Source organism: Falco naumanni, chromosome 3, assembly GCF_017639655.2.
Source record: "Falco naumanni isolate bFalNau1 chromosome 3, bFalNau1.pat, whole genome shotgun sequence".
Taxonomy (NCBI): Eukaryota; Metazoa; Chordata; class Aves; order Falconiformes; family Falconidae; genus Falco; species Falco naumanni.
In genome coordinates this window covers 12,846,007-12,871,303 of record NC_054056.1, presented here as the reverse complement: position 1 = coordinate 12,871,303, position 25,297 = coordinate 12,846,007, and the positions used below count along the sequence as shown (strand labels likewise).

The window sequence follows — 25,297 nt, the reverse complement described above, 5'->3', positions numbered from 1 at the left end:
GGAGCTTTCCCACAGCTTTGTTCCCAGGAGAGAGACACACGTCCAAGGGAGCACAGGAAAATGAGGCAGGCTGAGCACAACGCCACCGATGCCAGGGCTTCCCTCAGCCTTCAAGCTTTAGGGTGGTGATGCCCTGGGGCAGAGTCTGCTGCATGGGACTGCAGGAGGGGAATACGGGGAGGGGGTGTTTGGCCCTTTTGAACCAAACCTCCCTGCAGTCATGGGGCTGGGACCCATACTAGTGCCCCCTCCCACGGCAGCACATGGCTGGCCCCACGCACGCTTTGCAGCCACCCTTTAGCGTGGGAGAAGACAACCCTTTCTAAATTATCAGATCCATCCCAGGTTGACTTTCAAATCAATGGGCACAGACAGAAGGAGTTGCGGATAGAAGCATTTATTCTGCCCGTCCTTCCCACTCTGTGTAGCTGGGGACCCGCTGGGGCCGGCGCTGGTCCCAGCAGCACCTGGATCCATTCCAGTCCGGCGTCGGACGTCCTAACCTTGCGTTAAGTCTCCCTAAGACAAATGCTCCGCTTGAGAGAGACAAACTCAAACAAAGGCCCCGCACTCTTATTTGTGCTGCTCCCCTAAACACATCCCATAAAGAAACCAAGAGCAAACAAATCTGCCTGGAGGGCTCTCACGGGGAGCCCCGAGCGCTGTGCTCTGTACACACACATCCCCGTACCTGGTGCGTGGCTGCTGCTGGTCACCCCGCTTCCTTATCACAGTTTGTACAGTCAGCAGCTTGAAGCCTGCCCAGTGGCACAGAGGACCCCCAGGAAGGCTCTCTGGACCCCCAGATGACAGTGCTCTGCAGCAGCCCCAGGGAGGGGTGATGGATGGACACAATAACCTTGTTTTGTAAAAGCTTGGTGTTTTTTCTTTTTGCTTTCCTGGCTTTCAAAATCCCCTGCCAAAGGGAAGCGAGCGGCAGGGCATGTTGGAGAGGCTGAGCTGTGCTTTGCTGGAGTGCACCAGCAGGGATCTCAGCACCAGCTGGAGCTGCTGGGGGCACTGGTTTGGGACTCAGCATGAGCCAGAGCTGCTGGGGGCACTGGTCTGGGATCTCTGGGCCACGCACTCCACAGTAGGGGAAGATGGAGCCAGGGCAGTCCTTGTCCCTGTGCCAGCCCCCATCGCAAAGCCATGCCCTGTGCACCAAGACCTGTCACAACCAGGCTCACAGGAGTGCCCAAAGGGCTTGCTGGTGGTACCAGTGGCACATTTTGGAAGCGTGAAGCCATCCAGCAAAGGTTTGGGCAGCCCTTGGCCTCCACAGAGGCCAGGCTTCTGTCTTGTGAGCAGGTTTCTGTCCTCAGCCCTTCCCCAAAGAGGCGAGAGCCCCTTGCAGGCACCGCCAGTAAGAAGCAGGGACTCACCCATGCAGGAATCGCGCTGCTCTTCGTAGCCAGCACTGCACACGCACTTCCCAATGGGCACCAGCCATTCTCCCTCGGCACTGCAGTACATTTTGGGGGTGTCCCTCTCCTCCGAATGGCCCACGCACTCTCCCCGCACTTCCACCAAGGAGGATGAGTCTGCCCCGGTCACAGCCTCGGAGAAGGATGCTAAATTCCTCACCATCGCCGGGCACTTCTTGTAGTAGACCCGCACGGAAACGATGGCGATGCAAGCGCCTATGTCCTGGAAGGCCAAGTAGAAACCCCTCTTGCTCAGTGGTCCCACGCCCCGCACCTCCGTGTTCAGCTTCAGGCGCCTCACCCCCAGGTCCACGTTGGTGAAGCTCTCATCAGCTGCGATGGTGTCGATCTTCATAAACTGGCTCTCCCGGGTGCTGGTGCCCAGGTCCCGGTCGGACTCCAGGTAGTAGAGGTTGAAAGTCTCCTTGCAGGTGCCCAGCACGCCCGGCATGCTGTTACAGTCCCGCAGCGTGAATTTAATCTCTGCATAGACCCGCCGCGCGCCATCCCGTTGAACCCAGTTGGTCCGTAGCCAGTTGTTCTGGTTGGGGGTCATGACATTACAGACCTGGTAGGTGTGGATGGGGCTGAAAAACTCATCCATTTCATTGATTGAATCCCACTGCAGGACAGAGAGAGAACAGGTCATTCCAGATGTCCCTGTAAGCCTGGCAAGGGCAGGACACGCAGGAGTCTGGGCTATCACCCACCCCGTGATCAACTCCCTCTGCTCCAGCAGCTGCATCTGGATGAGAGACCGCTGCTGCTACCGGCCAAAGCAAAATGAGGATGAATAGACTTCACCCAGCACTAATTTGGGCAGTAATTCTCACAGCCCACCCTGATGCAGAGCTGGGTGAAGCCCACCCCTGTCTGCGGGCGGGATTGCTTGCACAACTCTGATCTGATGGCAGAAGCTGGGGGGAGTGGGTGTTTGGGAAGGCTCCAAACCCTCCAGACCACGCGTGCACGTCCCTTCTCTTGGTGCTCAACCCACCATTCACAGCAGCAGCAGGAAGGCACCCGCCTGCTGCTCCCCCACATCTCTTCTGGCTCATTCCATCTCCACAGGCCACTTCCCAGCTGGAGAAGGAGTTTCAGGGTGCCTGCCACGGGGTGAAGGGGAAGCATGCAGTGAACACAGGACTTCCAGCAAGAAACAGGGATCCACAGGGGCTCAGAGCCCCCTTCTTCCCAGGCAAGGTGGCGTCAGTGTGATTCCTCACTGTGAGCCCTCAGTGTGAGCTGAGAGGCTGGAGTGGGGGAGGGGGGTGGCTCTAGGACCCCAGGGGCTTAAAACTTGGCAACTCTGGGGTTAAAATTCAGTGTAGCAGTGGCAGCAGGGTGAGCTTGGGGAGCAGATGCTGCACAAAAGCAGGTTGCAGCAAGCACGATTGCAGTGGAGGGGTCTGAGTGAGTTTAGAGGGGCAGGGACACTTGTGTCATCTAGGAGAGGGGTGCTTAGCGGGTGTAACTGCTGAGAAGTGAGGAGCAGTGAGATTCTGCATACAAATGAGCTCCATAGCTGAGGGACAGGTTAGGCAGAGCTGTTGAGGGCTACAGGACACTTCTGCGGGCTCTCCTTTGCTTCACATGGCTCCCTCTCCACCCTCACCAACCCCTCACCAGGACCCACAGACCTTCTCTTCTCTGGAGGCTTCCCACCACCTCTTCAGCTCACATCCCTGTCCAAACCAGGCACCCCAATCACATCTCCCATGGACGGGTTGGGACCCCTGAATTATTCTTATGGGAGAAGGAGGAGGAGGAAGAGATGCAGAGGACTTCAAATCTTCTGACTTCTCCCTGGATGTAGCAACAGGCTTTGAAGATGCTTGAGTCCCACCACCATCATGCCCCAGTCTACAGACACAACCCTGCAGAAGCTAGGAAGGTACTGGCATCCCTGCAGCACTTGTTGCTCTGCCTACCAAACCATCACCCCACACAGCCTCAGCGCACCCCCAAAGGCAGCTGACAGGGAGCACCCCCCACCATGGCACCCCGTGTGCCCTGCCAGCCTGTGTGCTGTCTGGGGGGGCTGGGGGAGCCAAGAAAAGCTCCAGCAGCAGTGCACAGAGCAGGAAAACAAATCTTTTAAGCAGCATTGCAAGTGCATTAAAATAAACCTCTGGGCTTGCTCTGACAGGACAAAAATGGTGTTTTCTTGTGCGAGTGGTGACCTGTGTTCCATTACGGACACAAAACCAACATCATCCCAAAGAGAAGGAGCCTGATACTCATCTCAGAGGGGGTGAGCCTGAAGACTTCACCCCAGTGACTGTAGGAGCTGGCGAGGATACAGATCTCCTGGGATAGGCACCCCACAGCCTTGCTATAGGGCTGCCAGCACTGCAAGGACAGGACACAGCTAAGGGAGGGCATCACACCTCCAGAACATGGGAGATATTGGCAAGAGGTTATCAGTGATACCTGTAAGACAGCCCGCTCCCTTCTCCCCTCTCAGATGGGAAAGTTCTTCCTCATTTAACCTCCCCGACCTGCAGCCCTGCGGAGGAGGTGCTGCTGTACTTCTAGTGCTAGAAGTCATTTCAGTGCGATACATCTTCAAAACTCCCCAGCATCTTGCTTAGGAGAAAACTCTGCTTCTCACTCCTAAAGAGCTTAAAGCGACCTGGAAAAGGCAGCAGGTCCAGGTACAAACGTCAGTGAAAGCTCAGAGGGGAATACGCTGGTGAAGGGTGTGAAAGTCAAGCCACTGCCAGGGGAGAAAAATAATTCTGGTTCTTCTGAATGCCAGAAATGTCCATGTCTGTCCTAGGTCCTAGGATCACTGAAGACCTGCTCTTCTCCCCAGCACTCAGGTGGTCAACGTGGGAAGGGGCCAGGCTACCTGTGTGCTTTGCTGGAGGGGTAAGCCGTGGTACTCCTCTCATGCCTCAGTTTCCCCAACCACAGAGGTGAGCCCACAGAAAGTGCTGACACACAGGATACACTCCTGCCTCTTGTCCCGTGCTGCAGAGGGGGTGGAAGTCATTGTAGAAATTAATTGAGCACAAATTAACACAACATCTGTTTCCTGTCTTTTTCCCTGCTGAGTTCCCTGGGGGGAAGCGAGGCAGAGCCGTGCATGGGAGGAGATGCGAGGTGAGGGCAGAGCTGCAGGATGCATAGTGGGGATGCTCCCTGCAGTGCCAGGTCCCCTCTGCAACATCCCTGGCTCTCTAGGAGTGCCCAGCAAGGGAAATACGAGGTTATTGTGTGCACCAAAATGCCTTGACCTCTAGCTAGTGTGATTGCTTTGGGTCTCCAGACTTTCGCTTCTCTCCCAAATCTGGCAGAGGTGACTGTGCTCTCAACAGCGGTGTCCCCTTGCCACTGTGGTGCTGCCAGAGCTGGCAGCATCCTCACCTCTGGCAGACAGCAGAGAGCTAAATACCCATCTCCAAGCACCAGCAGTGGTCAGCATCAACCACAGGGGAAGACTCGGAGGGTTTGCATTTGCATCATCACTCTTTCAAACTTGCTGCTTTTCTGCACAGCAGCTGGACTGCCAGCTCTTTCCCAAGGTCGCACGCAGTGCCTTGGGATCCCAGTCTGAGACTGGCCCAAAACACCACATGTTCCACTGGCCTAACGGGGCAAGCACTTTTCCATGGATGGAAATGCATGGAGGGCAGGCAGGCCAACTGACGTGGTGGCTTAGATGCCACAAGTGCATCTTCCCAGAGTCCCACCAGGCAACACAGGTTTCCACAAGCTTTGCCAGGTCCCAGGATCTCCTGGGCATCGGGGCTGGAGCAACCCATTTCAGGAATCCCCATGACTGGAAGGGTCTTTCTTCATTACGGGCATTTAAGGCCAGGGAGAGGAGCCCCTGACGCTGGGTACCACCGGTTCCAGAGCGCAGGCACTGTGCATGCACCCAGCCCCCTGGCATCCCTGCTCTCGGCTAACAGTTTGAAGAGGCTTTCATTAAACAAAGCTCAGCCCGGCCCCCATCATTGTGATAAGATCCCCTAGCGAGACAGAAATGAGGACATCATAATTAATGTGGTGAGCGCACGCGTTGATGGGGGGGGGGGCACACATGATTGCATCTGTATTCAGGGGTTTGCCTAAGAGTTTAAATTAAAGTCAACACCAGTTATAAAAAAAAATAATGCCAGATTATGAAAGGCGAAAGATGCAAACACCAGATATCTGGGCGGCTGAGCAAGGTCTTAGAAGTCTCCCAGGGCCTGTGTGGTGCAGCAGAGTGGGGAGAAGGAGGAAGAGGAGGAGGAGGAGGAGGACAGGAGGAGGAGGAGTGGAGGGGATGCACACGCAAGGAGAGACCACCCTCTGGAACAGAAGCTCAGCCTCCCACCACCCTTGTGGTACCCATGGAGGGAGCCAAGTGACAGGTTACCCCAGCCCTGGGATGGCTTCCAGGAGGGATGCCGGGTCTGCCTGGCATGGCAAAGCTTTTCCTGCTGCCGAGACATCCAGCACTTTCCTCCCTCCCAAGCACAAGGCTATGGCACCTCCCTGGGAGCCTCTGGGCCCCTCACACCACTGGCACTGGGAGAGGAGAGAAAAAAAAAAAAAAAAAAAAAAAAAAAAAAAAAGGAAGGGCTTTATTGCAGCTATAAATCATTAGATGGGAGGTGTTAATGGAGATAATCCCCATGAAATCAGTCGCTGCTGTGGCTAAGGAGGGATTTGTCAGGCAGTTAACTACCCTGAGCTTCACTGCAGGTGATTAACTCCTGGTAGTGACCAGTGTCTGGGGAATTAGCAATAACCCAGCATTTACTGAACAGGCACTGGGAGATGAGCTTTTATCTCAATTACTAGTCTAAATCTTTATTTTCCAATGTTCTATTCCAACTCATCTTTTTTTTTTTTTTTTTTCTTTTTTCCCAAAGAAAATGAATTTCACCACAGCTTGCCCTGTAACTTGCTGATATTCCTGGATCCAAGCAGAGGCTCCGTATTGGAAAAGAAACCCAAGAAACGGCAAAAGGACATCAAAGTGACGGAGGGCAGGAGACATGGCCTGAGCAGGTGGGAGAGCCCTAATAGCTTTTGGTGGTCTGAGGAGAAAGACACAACCCTGAGGGGAGCTGAAATGGCAAGTAAGCAGCGCAGCCAGACTGGAGACAGGGTTTTTGCAGGGTGGGCTTGGAGCAAAGGGAGACCCTGCTTTGTAACAGGGCTGGCGTATAAGTCAGGGCTCCTCCAAGCCATGAACTGACTGTCGGTGGCAGGACCAGGCAGAAAATGTCCCCCAGTGCGTGAGCTTTGCTCTGCACACAGTACGGTCCTGGGGCATTTACTGTAGCATCCTCACAGCAGCGTGAACTCCCCACCCCTGATGCACAAACTGCTGAGGGATCATCCCACAGGCAGAAAAGTGTTGTCTGTGCTCTCAGCTGGTTGTTCAAGCAAATCTGGTGTCTTTCTGCCAGTTTTACCTCTGAGCTGCTGCAGAACGAGGGAAGAGAACTCTTGGCTAATCGTGCCCAGGGGCCTCAGGATCCGTCCCTCTCCCAGGAGCAGAGGGGCAGGGATGGGGAGGTGCAAACCACCTCGGAAGGTCTTTCCTGCTGCTCCCACCAGCAGAGCCAACACGGAGCATGCCAGGCATTGGGACAGCTGCCTGGGTGGAAGGTGCCCACCAGCCCCCTGGGCTGACCCCAGCCTGGGCAGCAAGGGGGATGCTGTGGGGCCAGACCACAGAGATGCTGGTGGGGGAGCAGACAGGGTGGTCCTGGGCAGCACAGGGGGCCTTTCTCCAGCACTCAAGGTGCTCCCCTTATAATTAGCTTTTGCAAGGCAGCATTCAAGCTCCTTAGATACCCTGTGTCTGAACAAAATCATTTCCTGTTTGACTTTGTAAATCAAAGTAGACGATACAATAATTATTAATAATATGTTGACTTATCTCATCAGCGTTTTAATTAGGCAGTAGAAAAGCAATTTGCAAAGGGGCCGATCAGGCTCCCTCTGATCCAGAGGGTGACTTGCCAAGCGAGGAGAGGGGAGGGAAGGGCACTGGGGCACTGGGGCATTTTGCTGGGAAAAGCTGGGAAACCAGAGGCACAGAAGGGGAAGGGGCAGCCTCTTTGACGGCACTGATAAGAGTTTAATTTTCAATGCAGAGGGAATTGTTCGGGGGCTGCAGTGAGCTGCAAAGCTCCTGGGAGCCCTTTGAAGTTATAATTGAGAGGAGCCGCAGCCTGCGGGACAGGGATGCTCCCAGTGACCCTTTGCTTCCTGCACGTGTCTCCGGGGTGGAGGTGAGGGGGGGATGCAATTAAACCCCTGAGCGGCAATTACAGCCAATTACCCCTCAGTTAATTGTCTAGCAAGAGGAAATGTCAAAACAGGCCACGCTTGCCTCCCTGATGGCTTGACACTCCCCAGGGCGATGGTGCTGTGCCCATTGCTCCCAGCCCCCTGCTCCTGCTCTTGCTGGCCACAGTGAACACAGAGAAGGAAAAAAAACCCGTCCTGTGAGGCAAGTTCACCTTGCCCACAGGTGTGATGAAAACATCAGGCCTTTGCAAGCGGTAGCCTTCCAGTTTTGCACTGCTGATTCTTTGGATTATTGCCCTGACTGTGTGGGCAGCTCTGGGATCTCCCAGTCCAGAAGAGGACACTGCTCCCAGCTCTGGCATTCCCAGGGGCCCCAGGGAGGTGGGACAGGACCTGCAGGTGCTGGAAAAGCAAGCTGTAGGGCACTAGGGACCTAGCTAGAGGACACCAGTCTCCTTCTTAAGCTCCTCGGGCTGGGGGCTGGGGCTCAGTGGTGTTTGTTGCCATGCAAAGACCCAGCCAGAGCCACCCCGCTCCCCGCTGTCACCCATGCGGTGGCCCTGGGCTCACACAGGAGAAGCAGGTAAAGCAAAACCAAACGTCTCTTCAGCTGGGGAGCCAGGGTCAGCAGCACTGGCCCTTGGCAGGAGGATGCTGCAATGGATCAGTCTGTCTGTGGACAGAACAGAGATGCTGTGGGGAAATCCTGCACCCTCCAGCACCCAGTGCGTGTTCCAGCCATGGCTCAGGCAGGGCAGCCTGGGGGGATAGCGCAGGGAGGGGGGGCACTGCCACCTTTTTTTCCAGCAGGAGTGTCTGAATTAAGGAAATGGCAGCAAAAATAGGGACCTCATATAAAATCTAGCTTCACAGTACACCACCTCCTTCCTACACCATCCCAGGGCTGTCAGAGCCACGGCACACTGGTGGGCTGGGACAGTTCCAGCAACACCAGCAGCACTCCCAAGGTGGTGACCAGCAAACTCAGTCCCTTTCCTAAAGCAGAGATTGTAGCAGGCTGGGAGCCACGTGGAGCCCGGCTACCAAGCCTGTGGAGCAGCCAGCATGCCTCCCACCTGGATCTGACCCCTGCTGCAGGGGCTGCAGCAATCATTACAAATCATTGGCGCTGCAAATGAGTACGGGACAGCAGCTTCACTGAGACACCACAGCCCCGTATCCCATCTCCTTTCTGCTGCTGGCAGCTGGATCCAAGTGCAAATTTGCTACTCCAAAAAACACCCGGAGCTGCAGAACCAGCAGGAGGGTAAAGGAATGAGATGCTCTTTCAGGATGATGTGGCGCAGTGGCCCATGGAGGAAGAACCACAGTCCAGACAAGTGTTCAGAGGAGCCATTAAAACCTCCAGCTGGAAAAAGATATGCAAAGTTGTTTGTGCAAGAATGTCGCATCAAAACCCAGGCACCCTCCTTGAAGGTGTTCAAGACGGTTTTCACACAGCTGTGTGATTATCCTCTGGGTGACAAGGCCACGAGCAGAGCAAAAGCACAGGGTAAGTGAGGAGTGGTGACCTGACTTACTTAGGTCTTGTAGGACACAGCAGCATGTCCAGGAGGTGGTTTTGGCGTTAGGCGTCATACAAGTCTCTTTGTTTTTTTCTTTTTTTGGCATCTAGCATTGACTATTCTTAATAAACATCACTAATATGTGTGGGCAAACCCATGTGATGATGGGCTTTTAACAAGGACCTGTTAATGACGTTGCTACAGGATCTGGAGGGTTTGCCACCACTGGCAATTTTGTAGTCAATTTATTTTTTTCCCCTAAAAGATGGGCTTTTCTGAGATGAGTGAATTAACAGGTCTGAAGGCCCGTATTTTTGCAGAAGATCACATCACATCAGTTCTGCGGTCCCCTCCAACCTTGTACCTCTCAATCTATTACATTTCCACAATTGTCATCATTGCAACAGTTAACTGCTAAAATTAGAGCCGAATTAATGTTCTAATATATTTACATATATGATAATGCCTGCTATAAATCCGATCATTGTTATTGTTAGGAATTCACGGTTCTGATCACGCCTGCTCAAACAGCGCGGCGACTGAAAGTCTCAAGCAACAGATCAATGAAAATGATTAGAGGCCTGGGAAGATTTCTGTAGGAGGCAGAATTGAAAAGATTAGGACCGTTTAGTTCCGAGAGGGGATGAAAAAGAGTGGACATGAAAAATCAACCCAGCAGCAGAAGCCAGGTAGGCACCCCAGTTTTGCACGTCCTGTGCATGCAGCAAGCCCCACTGTGCCCTGCAGTTGGCCCTGTGTGTATTTATGGGATTGTTTCTGTTCACTAAAGGAATGAGCAAAATCCTTCCAGCCAGGTCCCCCCTGCCATCCGAAACTCACAATTTCCAGAAAGCTGCTGTGGTAGGAAAACCTAGACATGGAAATGCAAGTGAAGGGAGGATGCAGCCAGTAGAGATGGCAGGCTTACATGGGGGTCATCTCCCCTACACCCCTCCTGGTCACATTGCATCCCCACTCCCCATAAGGAACCAGCCAGAAGGGATACTTCCCTGCCCCTCTTGCCCAGTTCCCACAGCCAGCTCCTCTGATTACAGGTGGTTGAGAGCTTCCCCGTTATTTTGAGCTGTTCCTCCTGATGCTTCCCTGGTGCAGCAAGGAATGAGATGCTTCTCTGTGAGTGCTCGTGGGGGCCACCCAGCTCCTGAGCTCCCTCAAAGCTCAGGACCTGGTGACAATTTGGTCCCTCCCAGGGGACATGGAGAGTTAAACGGCATTTCCAAATGCCACTTTCCCACTGCTAGCCTTTCAGATTAGTATTTTCCCAACAGACGTGGGCTTCTTGCCCCATCAGCACTGACCAAGGCACCAGCCTGGGGCTGGGATGTCCATCCACCCTCCCCGCAGGTACCCATGGTGACCCGTCCCACTGGGGTCCCCCATGTGTCAACTTCATACTTACCCCGTGTGAGGGATACGTCATCCAGCCCCAGTCCCCAGGGATCGTTGATGTGTCTAGCAAGTTCACTGTAAAACACAGGAGCAAAATGCTGCATTAGAAAGCTTTCTCCCCATCCCCAAGGGGTGAGGAACTGAGCTCCCACAAATGACCCTTCCTTGTACCCTGCTCGCTTGATTGTCCCCTGCACCCATCGATCCATAGGGCTACTGCCAGGGACCTGCCTGGCTGCAGCTGAGGCAGATACGGAGAAAGGGGATGGCAAAAAATGATGCTCCCCAGAGCTGTTGGTTTGGGGTAGAGTTGGGGTGGGGCTGTATCAGTCCTGGCCATAGGGCTGAGAGCAACGCATCCTTTTGGAGGAGAGGGGGCTGCCAACAGCAGGTCAGAGGGGATGCAGAGCAGGTCAGAGGGATGCAAAGCAAGGGAGAGCTGGGGAAACAAACTCCAAACATCAGGTTGTCCGGCAGTCCCACCCTGTGCCCACACCAATGCAATGGGAGCATCATTTCTTGCCCGGACACTTCTCCTCCAGAGGCTTTGCAGAGCCCTTTAGGCTCATTTCCCTCCCAGCACCACCAGTTTGAAGTCCGCACTCCAGCAGCCACTGTAATTACGCACCATGGTGCCCAGCTCCAGCACAAAGTGACCCCCCACGGTCCTGGCTGACACCCCACTGGAGAGGCCAGACCACAGGGGACCAGCTGCGTGGGGAGACCCATCAAAGCCAGCCCTTCAGAAGCCCTGCCACCACTGGGAGCCCAGCTTAACGAGGAGACACGGGCAAATCTGCGAGGAGAGGGGAGCAGCTTCCGTGGGGGGAGAGATGAGGACACCTTTGAATGTACTCAGGACCTTCCCACAGAAACCTGTGCAGTGTCAGCAGCCGAGTGGGGGCAGCGGGATGCCACAGCATTGCTGCGTGCAAAGGGTGAGCTGCCCCTGGGTGTCACCTACTGCCCGTCAGCCCCACGCTGGACGCTGCAGCACCAGGCAGAGGAGAGCCTTGCCACCACCCTTCTAACCCCCTGACTTGCTCAGCACCTGGGGAAGGAGCCCAAGCCCCAGCTCCAGGGTACAGAGCCGGGGGGTGGAGGCCTGGGAGAGGGTGCTGGCAGGGTGCCCTCACCTCGTCGTGCCACCAACACCAGGGTGCCCATGCCTCGTCACCCCTCATCAGCACCAGGCTCCCTCAGGGACCTCCAGTGCCTCCAGTTTTGCCCAGTGCTCTTTGCCCTGCAGCTACCCAGTAAGGTCGATCCTGCTCCGGATGCCTCATCCGTGCTGGCTACCCATCCTCACCCTCAAGCAGCATCAAACTGGACCTCGAGGCAACTGGGCACCGCATCCCTGCTGCAGCACCATGTCACAGCTGGTCCCTGGGCGCTGGGGGGATGGTGGTCTCGGTGCAAGGCACCAGCTTGTCGCGGTGGGGATGGGGCACGTTGGGACAGCAGCCCCAGCCCTGGTAGAGGCTGGGCTCAGTGTGACGCTGGTCCCAGCAGCCGAGGGAACGGGTGCCACTTTCATTTACTATTACCAAGCAGGGAAGGAAAAGAGGGGGGAGAGAAGAGCAGAGACGTGAGCTGGCTGTGAAACACCCGGACGTCATGCTCCTGACAGAGCAGATTAGGAGCTTTTGAGGCATTTATTAATGTTAGCAGAACAATTTGAAAGAATTTCCAGGGTTTCTTGTGTGACTCCATTGGCCCAACAGCAGGCCGAGCCCCTCCACTCCCCGCATGGCGCTGCTCCCACTGCTAAAGAGGCCCCTTGCCCTCAGCACGGAGTAATTACCTCGGAGATCTCAAATCCATTTTTATTTGTTATTCTTAATCTGAAGATTTTCTGCCTATTTTCCCTGGGTAATTCGCCCAGCAGGAACCCGGGCTCGGGAGTTTCCCTGCTCACAGTGCAGGAGCACAGTCGCAGTGACCCTCAGCAGGCAGGCTGCGGGGAGGGAACCGCTTTCGCAGACCCTCTGTCCCCCCCGCCGTGGTCTCTGCACCCTCTTTCCCACGCTGAGATGCTCAGCAATGGATGCGGCTGCCTCTCGCTGCTCTCCAAGCAGCATGAGGAGCCTGCAACAGACTGGGCTCCAGCCACAGCGTCACGCCGTGGGGAATGATGCTGAGATCGGAGCAGGCATGGTGGGACATGCCCCAGGCTTCTCTGCACAGCGGCGTGTGGGACCTGGAGCCAGCTTGCGACGCCCCATCCCACCACGTGGACCACATGGTTGTCACCCAACCTGGTACAGATGATGGAGCCGTCTCCTTGCGGGTGCTTTGGTGCACAAACAAGCTTGCATTCCCTGCAACACGCCCGTGGAGCAGATCGCTTGAACCTCTTTGAAGGAAAAGAGCTAAGTTATTTCTTTGATTCCTTAACAAGCGTTTCAGCCAAGTGCATTGGAGTCCTATGCATTAAGCCCACTGCAGCGGGCATTGCACAAACACAGAGGCATTGCATGTCCAAGAGCTCCTGCATTAACTCATGGTATAGCGCACATCTGTGGCTATGAGCATCCACCCAGCAGCACCATGACAGGCTGTGCTGGGATGTGGGGAGACCCACACTCTCCCAAAACCCAAACTGTCCATTTCAGCGGGAGGCTACAGATGAACACCAAAGGGAACCCGCCGCATCGCATGCAACAACTGCCCCATCCAGCCCCTCGCAGGTGATCTTCCAGCTGCATCTCTGGAGGCGATGCTCAGAAACAGCCCGTCCTTGATGCCGGAGGGCGAGCGAGGCCGCCACAAAGGACCCCTTTCAGCTGAAACGTTTCTCAGAAAATGTGCCGGTTTGGGAGACCTCTCTCCTACAGCTGGGCAATTCTGTTTGATGTTATGGACTGTCTGCACGTATCAGTCTCAAGCGGCGAGCTCCATTTTGTTTTCCTGAGCACCATTTTGTATTTTCCCTATTCTGTGCCTTGGCCTTGACTCGGCGTATTGAGCCAAAACACCAGGAGGTGTCAGGGGAAATTCTTGCACTGGTGGAAAAGCTGTCAAGCCTGATTGCCCGTTCAAATGGAAGCACCTAGGAGCAAGCAGGTCGCTTCCCCAGCACCAACCGGGGTCTTGAGACAGAGTCTCACGCAAGGCAGACCTACTTGCTCCTTTCTATAGTTGCATCATCTAACGTCGCGCGAGTAGTGCACATTGCAATCTCATAGGTGCAAATTACGCAGGAGTCAAAGACCAGGTATACATGTATGTATGTGATGTATAATTTATTTATACCTGCCACTTTATTTTTGTATGCACATCTATACCTGTAGCCCTATCCATACTCATACCTGTACCCAGATCTACCAAATTCTAAACACCGTTTGGGATGAGTGAGGAAGCCGAGGCAGGGACTCGCATCCAGAGGCTGTGTGTTTTGCCGGGTCCATATATCTCTTGCCTTATACCAATACCTATAGGGAGCAAGTGCTCAGAAACGTTTCCCAGCACTTGCGTGTGTGGTGGCGGCTCCCGCAGGGCTGTATTACAACCCTAAGAGGCACAGGCGCCGGGGGGTCCCACATCTAAGCATGCCGGGCTCAGGAAGGGTCCCACGGCAGCCACAGCTGCCCAGCCCAGGGGAGCCTGGGGACCCTCTGCCCACCCAGGGGTGCGTGGTGGGGTAGCGGGACAAGCCTGGGGGTGACACACTGGGGGATGCACTGAGCCCCAGCCTCTAGAAGAGCAGTGGGGGACCAAAGAGGGCCCTGAGCACCCTCGCTAATTGTTAACCCACTGCAGTCCTCACTCTAATTACTCTGCCGTCTCCCTCCCAGGCAGGGGCTTTGTAGCGCAGGCATGGGGAGGAAGGGTCAGTGGGAGCAGCCCTGTTCCCTTGGGCTTCAGTTCCTCTCCATCACAACTTCAAAGGCCTCCCAAGATTCACAGCAAGGCTCCCCCCCATGCAACAACGCCTTTTGCATCGATAATTAAACTCTTATCAGCACGGTTAGGCGCTCCTGCTCCCCGCTACCCAAAGACTCGCAGGCTCAGCCCCCGCAGCCACCCGCGGGTCTGTACACCCCACGCTGGCCCCACAGCCCCAGCCCCACTCGGTGGGGGAACTATATGGGGAAGGCTCTCGGCAGCGGGAAGAGAAAGTCGGGGTATGGGAAAGGGGCAGGGAAAGGCTCCCTGAGAGGAGGGGAACAAGGGCTGGCAGCATTCATTTCCCATAAGCTCAGACAGGACTTTGAAGGGGCAGGTGGGGCCAGGGTGGGTCAGCTATTTGTGTCCCACCGTTTAATCCAGGGGCACGCTGAATAGCCAGCTGCGACCTTTCTGAATCGGGAGGCAAAGCCGACCAACAAAGCTGTGTCTTACCGGCCTCGGAGCATGGCGGGGGGACAGGCTGGCATGCTTTCCTTCCAGCTTCCCCCTCCCTGGGACAATATTTATCTTTAAAGAAAGGAAAAGAGTCATGTAGTCACAAACACACGCGGCCAGCCCTTGGGGCTTCGAGGTCAGAGCAGCAAGTCCAGCGGGTAGGTCAGCTCTGCCCACGGGGGAGCTGTGCGCAGGGGCTGAGCCCCACCGAGCCTGGTGGGCACGGTTGTGGTGGGGTGGGCACGGTGGCAGCTGGGTGGGCACAGTGGCAAGGAGGTGGGCACGGTGGTAGGGAGGTGGGCACAGTGGTGGCGGGGTGGGCACGGTGGTGGTGGGGTGGGCATGGTGGCAGGGAGGTGGTATGGTGGTGGCAGGGTGGGCACGGTGACAGCGGGGGGGGGCACTGTGGCAGGGAGGTGGGCACGGTGGTAGGGAGGTGGGCATGGTGGTGATGGGGTGGGCATGGTGGCAGGGAGGTGGTACGGTGGTGGCAGGGTGGGCACGGTGGCAGTGGGGTGGGCAGGGTGGCAGGGTGGGCACGGTGGCAGCGGGGTGGGCAGGGTGGCAGGGTGGGCATGGTGGCAGCAGGGTGGGCAGGACGGCAGGGTGCTGCACACCATCGTTCTGCCGCAGCCGCAGCCGGACCCGCGCAGGCTTTGTCGAGCAGCTGCTTGTCCACGGGGCTGCAGGGACTAAGGGCACAGCGGGGGTGACACTCGCATCAACACCCGCTGGCCTCGGCTGCCCAGAGAGGAAACTGAGGAAAGCACTGGGGGTAGGATGTAAAAGATGTCACCATATCCAGCAGGAACGTAGGATTTCCACATTTCTGGAAATACCAGAATCAGGCTGGGAAAAAAAAATATAGTAATTTAAAAAATGAACCGTTCTCAAACAATTGCCATGAAAAGCAGTGCTGCTTTTTGGATGTGCCCTAATTCCCATTTCAGGATTTCTTCTCAGACCTCTGGATTGTTGCTGTGAACTTTCTGTATTTAATTTTATATCGTTTTGTGATGCATCAGGAGCGGCAATGCCCATAAGGACTGCCCAGAGGGTCACCCCTTTTCAGGGTACCACGAGCAGAAGATACTTTGATGTAGGAAGAAAGCTTGTTTGTTCAATCAGTGCTAACAAAAAGGCGCAGTTCAGGTTTTAAAAATAAAATGATCAACCTGATCCTTCCAGACCCTGCATGATATCATGTAAGATAATGTGCAGTGCAAGAGCATAACCTGTGGTAAGACTGAGGTGTCGTGAAATAATGTAAAAAATGAAACAAAACAAAACAAAACACCCTGAATAAAGTATTTCCAAGGCTAAAACCCTTGAAATTACAGGGCAGCATTTTTTTTCCCTAGGAAAAAAAAATAAAAAAAACCCAAAACCAAAAAAACCCACACACATCAAGAGCCAAACAACCAAAAAAAAAGTGTTTTCTCTCGGAAATATAGGTGAGAAAATAGAGATGTAAAATGCTCATGCTTCCTGCTCGGTTTGAGACTCCTGATGCTCGTGTGCGGTGGGACAGCCAGGGCAAAGTGAATCTGCAGGTTTAGGTGACCCAAATTAAAGCACACACGGTACCCACCCAGGCAGGGTGTTCTGGTACCGGGGTGCATCCCTGCACCGTGCAAACGATAAATAAAACGATAAATAAAAGAAGATAAATAACTGGCTGGAAACGTTAAAAATCCACGGGATGTCCCAGGGCTTGAGGACAGGTTGTATGGGTCCAGCCCCGAGGGGGGAGCACATTTCCACGGCCCCTCGTCCAGGGGCTCGTGCCAGTGAAGAAAGAGTTATTTTGGGCCCCGAGGGGTGGTTGGGCTTGTTGTAATTCAGGGCAGAAGCCAGAGGAGGAGGTGGGAAGGCTCTGGGGACGGGAGGATGAGAAAGGTCAGGGAGGCGAGATATTCCATGGAAATACCCGGTGTGAGCAGGAGAAGGAGCAGGACCGCGGCGAGGCTGGGGAGGGGACAGGCACCGGGGCACACCGAGGGGAGCTGAAGGGTCCCTGCAGCCCTGGAGAAAGGCTTTGCAGACCTGGTGGCCCCAGGTCTGGCCATCTGGGGGTCACGCAAGTCCTTTCCATCACAACGTCCCCAGCCTAAGGGATGGGAATGCGACACGGACCCATCCATCAGCAGAGAGGAGCCCGTGCCTCGCACAGCAACCTCTCGGCATCTCATTTGGCTAAAGCCCTGCGAGAACTAATCTGTTCAGGCCACACATCACCGAAGGACAACTTCTTGCAGCCCTGACCGGTGTCCCCAAACCCAGAAGCCTGAAGAACACCTAACGGACCTGCACTCGGACCTACACGTCCCATTTTCCACCAAGCTGCAGTCCCAGCTTCAGGGACAGGCTGAATATTTCATGCTACCAGTAACACACCACCATGACAGTCTTTAAAAATTATAGAGGAGATTTTGCTAACACGGAACACGCCTTTTCTGCTTGTGATAAGAAAAACCTGCGGAGCACAGATCAGAGAAATGGGAGCCCTCGCCAGAGGGGTTTGTGCCGGGGTCCTGACTCCCTCTTCTCACGGGTGTTGGGTTATAGCAAAAGTGGACACGACGTGAATAGACACAAATGCTTTTACAGCTTTAGCTGCCCAGGTTTCTGACTTCTGCTGCATTTTTGGGGAGTCAAAGCTTACACCAGGGAAGTCCCTAACTCCATCTCAGGTCCTTATCCCAGAGCATGCAACTCCCCACCTAAACCCACCTGCCTGCTCGGTTATCTCCTGCCAGTTTGGGATTTTTGCAGATTTCTTACCCAAACTCCTGACTCCCCGCTGTCGCTCCCAGCCGGTCCCCGTGCCACCCACAGCAACTCAGGTGGGTTTGGCGCTGGAGAGCTGTGCCCGTGGCAGAATCTGCGAGTCTGTCGGCAGGACGAGCCCTGCAGTGCCCCAAAAGACACCCTGCCCTTCCCACTGACCCCTGCAGCCCAGTAGTCCTGGCAAAAAAATTGAGCTTTATCCTCTCTGGAAGATTCACTAGGGAAATGTGGATCTTTCCAAATGTGCTCGCTTATCTGGATTATCGGAAGGGGCTTTGGAATGCAGTTTTTCAGGCTGTCGGATGCCTTTTCCCTAATTTCTCCGAGGATGGCTTTTCCTCTCACACCAGTTGGCCACCCTAAACCATGCTTAGCAGTTTGTATCCCAGTGACATTTTTAAAGCAAGTTAATTTCTTATAAAGGCTTTTGCCTTACTTTGCCCTCTTAAAAATAGCTTTCTGAAACGGAACATCTTTCCAGACAAAAATACCAATACTAAAAACATTTGAGGGGACAGGCTGAATACCTCATGCCACCAGTAATGAAATATCGCAAGAGTCCTTTAAAATTAGATGGGAGGTACCTAGCACAAAAGGAAGGATGAGGTGACTGGTGTGTGCCCTTGATACTGGGATGGAGCTGGTCTCTCCAGCTGCAGCCAGCGCTGCTGCCGCTCACTTACATGGTAAAAGCATTTTAAATACAAGAAAATGGAGATAGAGCAGAAGATACCGCAGGCACCACCATAATACCAGGGATGGAGGAAAAAAAAACATGAGCGAGGGGAACCTGCAGAGCCCAATCTGCTTGTGCCCATGAGGGGTGCGAGGCACCCGGTTGCACTCAGCGTACTTTCACGGCAGAAAAATATGGTGTCTTTAATCTAGCAAGAAAAGCCTAACAAGAACAAATGGCTGGAAGGTGAAACCAGGCAAATTTGTATTACGGAAAAAGAGGGGTCCAATTTTTCAAGGCTGAGGCTGATGAGCATTGGAAAAAATTATTAAGGGCAGGGATGGATCTGCGTTCACCAATGTCTTCAGATAAATGTTGAATACCTTTCTGGATGGTATCCCTGAGCCAAACTCAGCTCATTAAGCTTTATTGGTGTGGCTGGACCTGACCCATGAAGGAGTTACATCCTTTATGTGGTTATTTATGACCCCAAGTAGCACACATCTACGTGGGTGAGACATGTTTGGGGTTTTTTTGTTTTGTTTCTTTTTGAAGGAAATAACGACTGCATGATCCCGCCGCTCACTTTTCAACTACCAGGGCCGAAGGGGTTAATTGTTTCTCTGTGACAGAGGAATAATTTTGAGTGTTGGTCATGCAAACACGGCTGGGGTTAGGAGAATGAACTATCAAAAACTGTCAGGGTATGAATAGAGTTATCATATGAATGGATTTGCCCCTGGAGATAAAGGCAGCACTGAAGGCTGCCAGCGAGGCGAGCAGGGACGTACAAAACACAGGACCCGACCGAAACAAAGAGCGGAGGTGTCAGGATGGCTTGATGAAACCGGCGCATCCCGGAGCCTTGCCCATCGGGACCCACGTGCGCCCACCCCAGCGGGATGCATGGGACGAGCCGCTCTCCGTCCCTCCCTGGGCTGAGCATCTTTGGGAGCTGGAGTTCATTTATTTTTGGTTTGGGGTTTGTTTTGGGGTTTTTTTTTTGTTTGTTTTCTTCTTTTAGGTAAAATATATTTCTGGTAATTTCTCAACAATCAAAAAAATAGGGAATTCCTTCATCCCTGTAGTTATTCATCGGGTTTTCAGCTGTACTCAAATTTAGACTCATCAGATCTATTTCCACTGTCACCAAAATGGGTGCCCATTTATTTCCACTGTAAATAAACCCCTCGTGATTTCAGGAAACAAGAATTCAAGGAGAATGAAAAAAAATCTTGCAGAGTTGGTGGGTTTTGTGCACTGTTGTATTATTTTTCTACAAATTTAGGGGGTTGATTTTCCAGAAGTTTTATAAGCTATTAATACAAGAAGGATAGAAATAAAGGTGAGACCAGAAACATAACCCCATGAGCCCATCTAAAATCATGCAAGGATTCGCTTTATATCAGCATTTTGGGAGCAATCAAAAAATTACACACCCCCAAAATTATTTTCTTGTAATTATTTTTTTTCAAACATAGCCCAAATCCACTCCCTCTTTTAAACTAATGTTTCCCCATCCCCCATAACCAAAAGTCTGTGTACCTAAACCCTCTTGTTTCCTATTCTTACAGAGGACCACGGCATCCTCACAGCCTTTTTACAACTGAAAAAGCTGTTTCCTCTCCCTTTCAGAGCTTTGCTTCTCCCACAGCCCCGACTTCGGCATTGTTGCGGAAGGGCTAGAAAAGTAGCACTGAAAAAAATGTGAGGATGAGTTTTTACCTCTTTTTCTGTTTGAGCAGAAGGGCAATTAATGAGATTACAATCAAGAGATTAGCGAGGGAGATTGCCACAGACCCTTCCCTGGCCCCGTTTCGGCAGCGCAGCAAGCTGCTGGGTTTTCCCAAGGACCCCGGTGCTCTCCCGCACCCCAGCCCTGTCGGAGGGAGGAAAAAAAATGTCTCCATCACCAACCCCGTGATACGGGGAAAAGGTGAGCATCCTTGTGTCAGCGGCTCTGCATCCTCCCCAGTACGGTCCCTCTACATCACCCTACCCCCGTCATCCGCTGTTTGCCTCAGATGTCCCTATGCGCCCTGAAATCCTGGGGGAGACATCTCCAGGTCCCCCTTCTCTCTGGCACCATGTTCCCCACCAAGGTACCACCCAAGTTCATGGGTCCGTGCCGTGATGGCGAGGAAGGTCCCCCACCTCACAGACGGAGGGCAGAGCTGAGCCGGAGGCATCACCTGGGAGGGCGCAGATCCCAGTAATAGCATTTGAAGTGTCATTTTCTGGCAGAAAATACATTTTTGTCACCCCCTGCCCAAGCCCCAAATGCGGTAATTTCTGCTCATCTGATTTGCTTTCAATAAAACAAGGATATTTCATATTTTATTATTTAACTTCAATCCACGGCATCACATAAGATACCCGCTTTACTGTAATTCTTGCCTATGCAACTCAGTGTGTAATAGTGTAAATATTTTAGTCTATCTATGTTACTGAAAATAACTTTCCTACCTCCCTGCTCTAAAGCAATTTAAGACAAAATTTCTTCAGTGCTCCAAACAAAAATCTTCCACTGCAAATTTTTACTCATTTAGGAAAAAATCTGAGCTTTGGCTTTCAATGTGTTTTGCAATGGCTGCCACACCGAAATGGGATTTCCCATGAAACGGCGATTCCTTTTTCCTCCCATTTCCAGAGCACCCACTGCATGCAAGACTGAAAAGAATAAACTTCTTGGAACAAATCTTGCAGGGAAGAGAAAGGTACTGGGAACCCTTGGAAGGGGAAGAAAATCAGAGCGAAGCCGTTTCATCAGGTTAATACACATCTTTATATAGTGATTGCCTCCCCATACGCACATGCAGAGTGCAGCAACGCACCCGCCTTAAATTTGTTTTGCAGCCGTAATTTTCTACCCTGCATCTCTCCAACAAGCGTGGGGTTTGCTGGGTGGCACGGCCAGAGATGCACGGCACGGAGTAAACCGTGGCAGCCAGCAGAGGTCACGGTCAGCAGCAGCCGGGCATTTTTGTGCACCACGACAACACCCTCGCACCGTGCCCGCGTGTGCCATGCGGTGTAGAAACGGGGTAGCAAAGGCCGGCAAGAGCGGAGTGCGGGAGACACCACGGCTATGTTACACTTGGCAGCATCTCTCTGTGTTTCTAGTCCCATCCCCATGCCAGGGCACTCGGCACCGCAGCCACCCCTGCATGGATGCTCCAGGTCGTCCCAGCACCCTGAGATGCCAGGTGTTGGCAGGAGCCTGCTGCCACATCCCCAGCTCCACTGCCCGTACCACGGGGCCTGGCTGGCACTGAGCTGCCCCGTGCTACTGCAGAGCAGTGCCCTACTACCCACGGAGGCACGAGCATCCTTGCAGGCAGCGGACGGAGCCCCACCAGCTTTCTGCAGGGTCCCACACCGTGTCCTCATGACGCCCAGCACTTTCTGCCCAGTCTAACCCAGATCCAACACGCTTGGTCTTCCCCAGAGCCGGGCTCATCCTCAGCCCCACACATCCCCCTGACCACAGCTGTTACTGGGACTAGCTTTCCTTCCCAGAAAGTCTTGTGGGAAACCGAGGTCTTTCCCAGCAGAAGACAGACAGTAGCCCAGGGCCTGGCTGTTCATACAGATGCCATGAAACCCATCCCAGCAGCCAGCAGTCTCCTGAACAGCGGAAAGCAAAGAAGCCCCAGCCTTGCATGTCCGTGCGCAGCGTTAGCTGAGTTCAGGTAGGGCTGCAGCGCTGAGAGCCCAGGGCAGCACGGGCAGCATCCTGCACTGCACTCTGCCCAGGGTGCGGGGTACGGGGCAGCTGCCGCACCGTGGTGCGGAGGGCAAGCAAGGGATGGGGGCATTGGAGTGCTTGGGGTCCCATCGTGCACCCACACAGCCCATCCCCAGCAGTGAGAACCCAAGGGCAGGAAAGCCAGTGGGGAAAGGAGCAGGAGGAATGCTAGGAAGCAGCCAGCTGGCAGAAAACGGGGTTAGGACCCACAGACAGCTGGAACTGGGTAATACAGGTGAGGCAAGACAGGCTGGTGGGAGGGGAGGTGCAGGTGGGTGTCGGAAGACAGTAGCAGGCACAAGGACCTGGCCCAGCGCGGTGCTGCAAAGTGCACGAGGCATCGTGGTGCCAGCCCGTGGGCCTCGGCATGCCAGAAGGATGGCAGGCTTGCAGGGGCAGGAGAAGGGAGGGATGCCACTGCCGCTGCCGGGTAGGGACACCGGCACTGAGGCTCGCTGCAGAGGGCTGCTCCGTGCTGGCCACGGCTCCCAGGCATAGCAGAAGGGAGGAAGGATGCTGCTGCCAGTGCCAAGGACACGCTCAGGAGTGGGAACGGCAGATCTCTGGGTGATGAAGATCAGCAGACCTGGGAAGCAGCCGTGACGCCGCTGCCAGTGCGGAAGGCAGGCGAGTGGGTGGGTGGCAGGCAGCGGGAGCAGCGCTGCTGAACCCGAGGGGAGCCCGAGACGCCGGCGCGGGGCTGTGCTGCCAGCAAGGGCCAGGGATGAGCACAGCCAGCAGCGGGGCAGAGTGGCCTGGCAGAGGGAGCAGGCCTGACCTGGCTTACACCGAGATGTCGGGAGAGAGTCCCTGGCTGCATCCCTGCTTTTCACTTCAGAAGTTTCCAGCCCTTTCCCTGGTGACAAGTTTCCCACCTGAGTGCCCTTCCAGCCCCTCACACCCTCTGCACGCCTTCCCGTGACCACCCACTCGCTCCACCGCAGCCCACACCACCTGGCCAGCAAGCACGGCCCCGTGCTGCCGCCAGCTCCGGTGATCGCCATGGCTGAGCTGGTGCCCGTGTCCCTGTCCCCTCTGCAGCCACCCCTGCACGCTGCAGCAGAGCCCTTGCAGGGGAGGCCAGGCAGAGCTGGCAGGCATTGCTGCAGACATCAAGTCCTCCTGCCCAGCTCCGAAGTTTAGCCTCTGGTGCAAAGCTCCAGGATAAGCAAACTCAGGCAGGCAGGAACCGGGAGCTGTGCTCCCCTGGGAGCACGAAGAAGCTGAGCCCATCGGAGCGAGCAAGCCCATGTGGACACATCCAAACCGCCGCAGCGATCCTGAGGGCCCCCCCAGTCCTGCCCTGTCGCTCCAGGGCCACCCCGGTTCCTACCTTCACTGGTGGTGGCAGAGAGGCAGGCAGCCAAAGCGATGACGATAGAGAGTGAGGATGTCAGGTCCCCCTGTGCCCATGCCATGGTCCGGCAGGGCCACCAGGCACGGGACAGGGCCACCTCGGTTGTCCCAGCACCTCTGCGAGCGAGTGCCCGGAGCTATGGCACACGCCGGCTAATGCAAAGGCACTTTGCGCACATTGCTCGCATCCACACAGGCGAGCGGCTCGGCAGGGAGGGAGCAGCCTGTCTGTCACCGCTCGCAAGCCAATGGGCTGGGTGGGCTCTGCAGCGAGCCCCCCTTCCCGCACCACACGCCACGCTGTACCCAGCCCCAGCATCCGGACGGCGGGCCCCTGCTCCCCGCTGCCAGCCAGCCCCCCTCCCTGGTGATGCTCCAGCAGCCCCCGCTGCTCCTCGCGTTCCCCATCCCTCTTCGCTGCTCTCGCCCGGCTGCTGCGCAAGCCAAACTTGCAGCTGGGGTCAGGCGTGAAGGGGAAGGGGTTGCCCTTCAGCCTCGGTGTGCACAGAGGGGCAAACCCCTTGGACGTGCTCCCTTGCGTGTCTGGGACCAGGGAAGATGGGCAGAATTTCCCCCGTCTCGACGCTTTTCATCGGTCTGGGATAGAAGCTCTCCGCTCGCCCTTGAGCTGGGACAGCGGGAGCAGGGGGCAACACGGCCAGGGCTGGCAGCACCCAGCCTGCTTATAGCCGTGTTGGCTCCCTGAGAGAGGACCAGCCATTTCAAAAGCAGGGTTTGGGAGGACGCAGCAGTGTTCCCAGGGTGGGCGAGGGCAGGCACTGGGCAAGGGTGCCGTGCGACAGGGGTCTGAGCTGCCTTGGGAGCACAGAGCATCCTCTCCTCCTGAGGAAGGCTTTGCACCCCTCTTACTTGGAGCTTCCAGAATTGCCAAGCCAGCTGAGTACCTTGCTCAGCATTAAACACTCGGCATCTGTCAACAGACCCCCTACAGCAGCCACGACTGTTTCCCCATCTAAATGCTGAACAATCGTTTGTACCTGCCCACGGTAACCACAGGTGCTGACTCCCACCTATGTCACGTGCGGTGCAGTTATTCGCTCTTCCATGCGCTGGTGACCAGGGGACCGATGTGTGATCGCTGCCCCCAGCAACTCACCCCAGGAAAAGGCATCTGAGGGAGGACTGGAATCTTTCTGTTGACTGTCGGGCCACCCCAGACTTGCTCAGTGGTCTCAGGGTGGGGAGTGTCACACACCCTCCATCCCACCCTGGATCCCAGTGTGACCCTTGGAGATGCTGGAGCCCATGCTGGGGGACCCCACGGCACCACCAGCAGCGTCCTACATGCTGGGGGGAGAGGAGCTCCCTGCCCGTCTCACAGCACGTGGTGGCAATGGTTCCCCATTCAGAACAGATGAGGATTGTGTCTGCAGGGATGTGCCTGCACCCCTCATCACCAGGACCTGGGAACGGCCCAGGGCATCAGGTCCCTCCAGGTTTTTTGCTCTGCCTGCCTGGGAAGCAATCCATCTGGAGACAGCACTGGAGAGATCCTGTCATCAGTGGTATCATGGGATGGGCTTGCCGAGAGGCTCAGCCGTGGCTCCGGAGGACTCCAGCAGTTCCCAAGGCAGCTGGCAGAGGTGCTGTCAGGCTGGGCTTGCAGCTAAGCAGTTGTTTTTGCAGCGGACTTTGGAGCAAAGGGGCCAGGGCTGATGGTTTCCCGAATAGCACCAAACCCCAGGAAGCCCCCACAGCTGGTGGGAGAGCTGATTTTCTGCCAGCTATCACA

General features: G+C 54.9%; 1 protein-coding gene across 1 annotated transcript in view; it reads right to left on the bottom strand.

Moving 5' to 3' along the window:
• The window catches only part of EPHA8 (EPH receptor A8), a 51,502-nt gene extending 27,814 nt beyond the window's left edge, over nt 1-23,688 (bottom strand). Inside the window, exons 1-3 of the mRNA XM_040588569.1 lie at nt 23,522-23,688; nt 10,638-10,702; nt 1,386-2,049 (exon numbers count right to left, since the gene is read on the bottom strand). Coding sequence (XP_040444503.1) covers nt 1,386-2,049; nt 10,638-10,702; nt 23,522-23,606 — 814 coding nt within the window. The 5' untranslated portion in view covers nt 23,607-23,688. The remainder of the gene's footprint in view (nt 1-1,385; nt 2,050-10,637; nt 10,703-23,521) is intronic.
• Nucleotides 23,689-25,297: the final 1,609 nt, after the last annotated feature.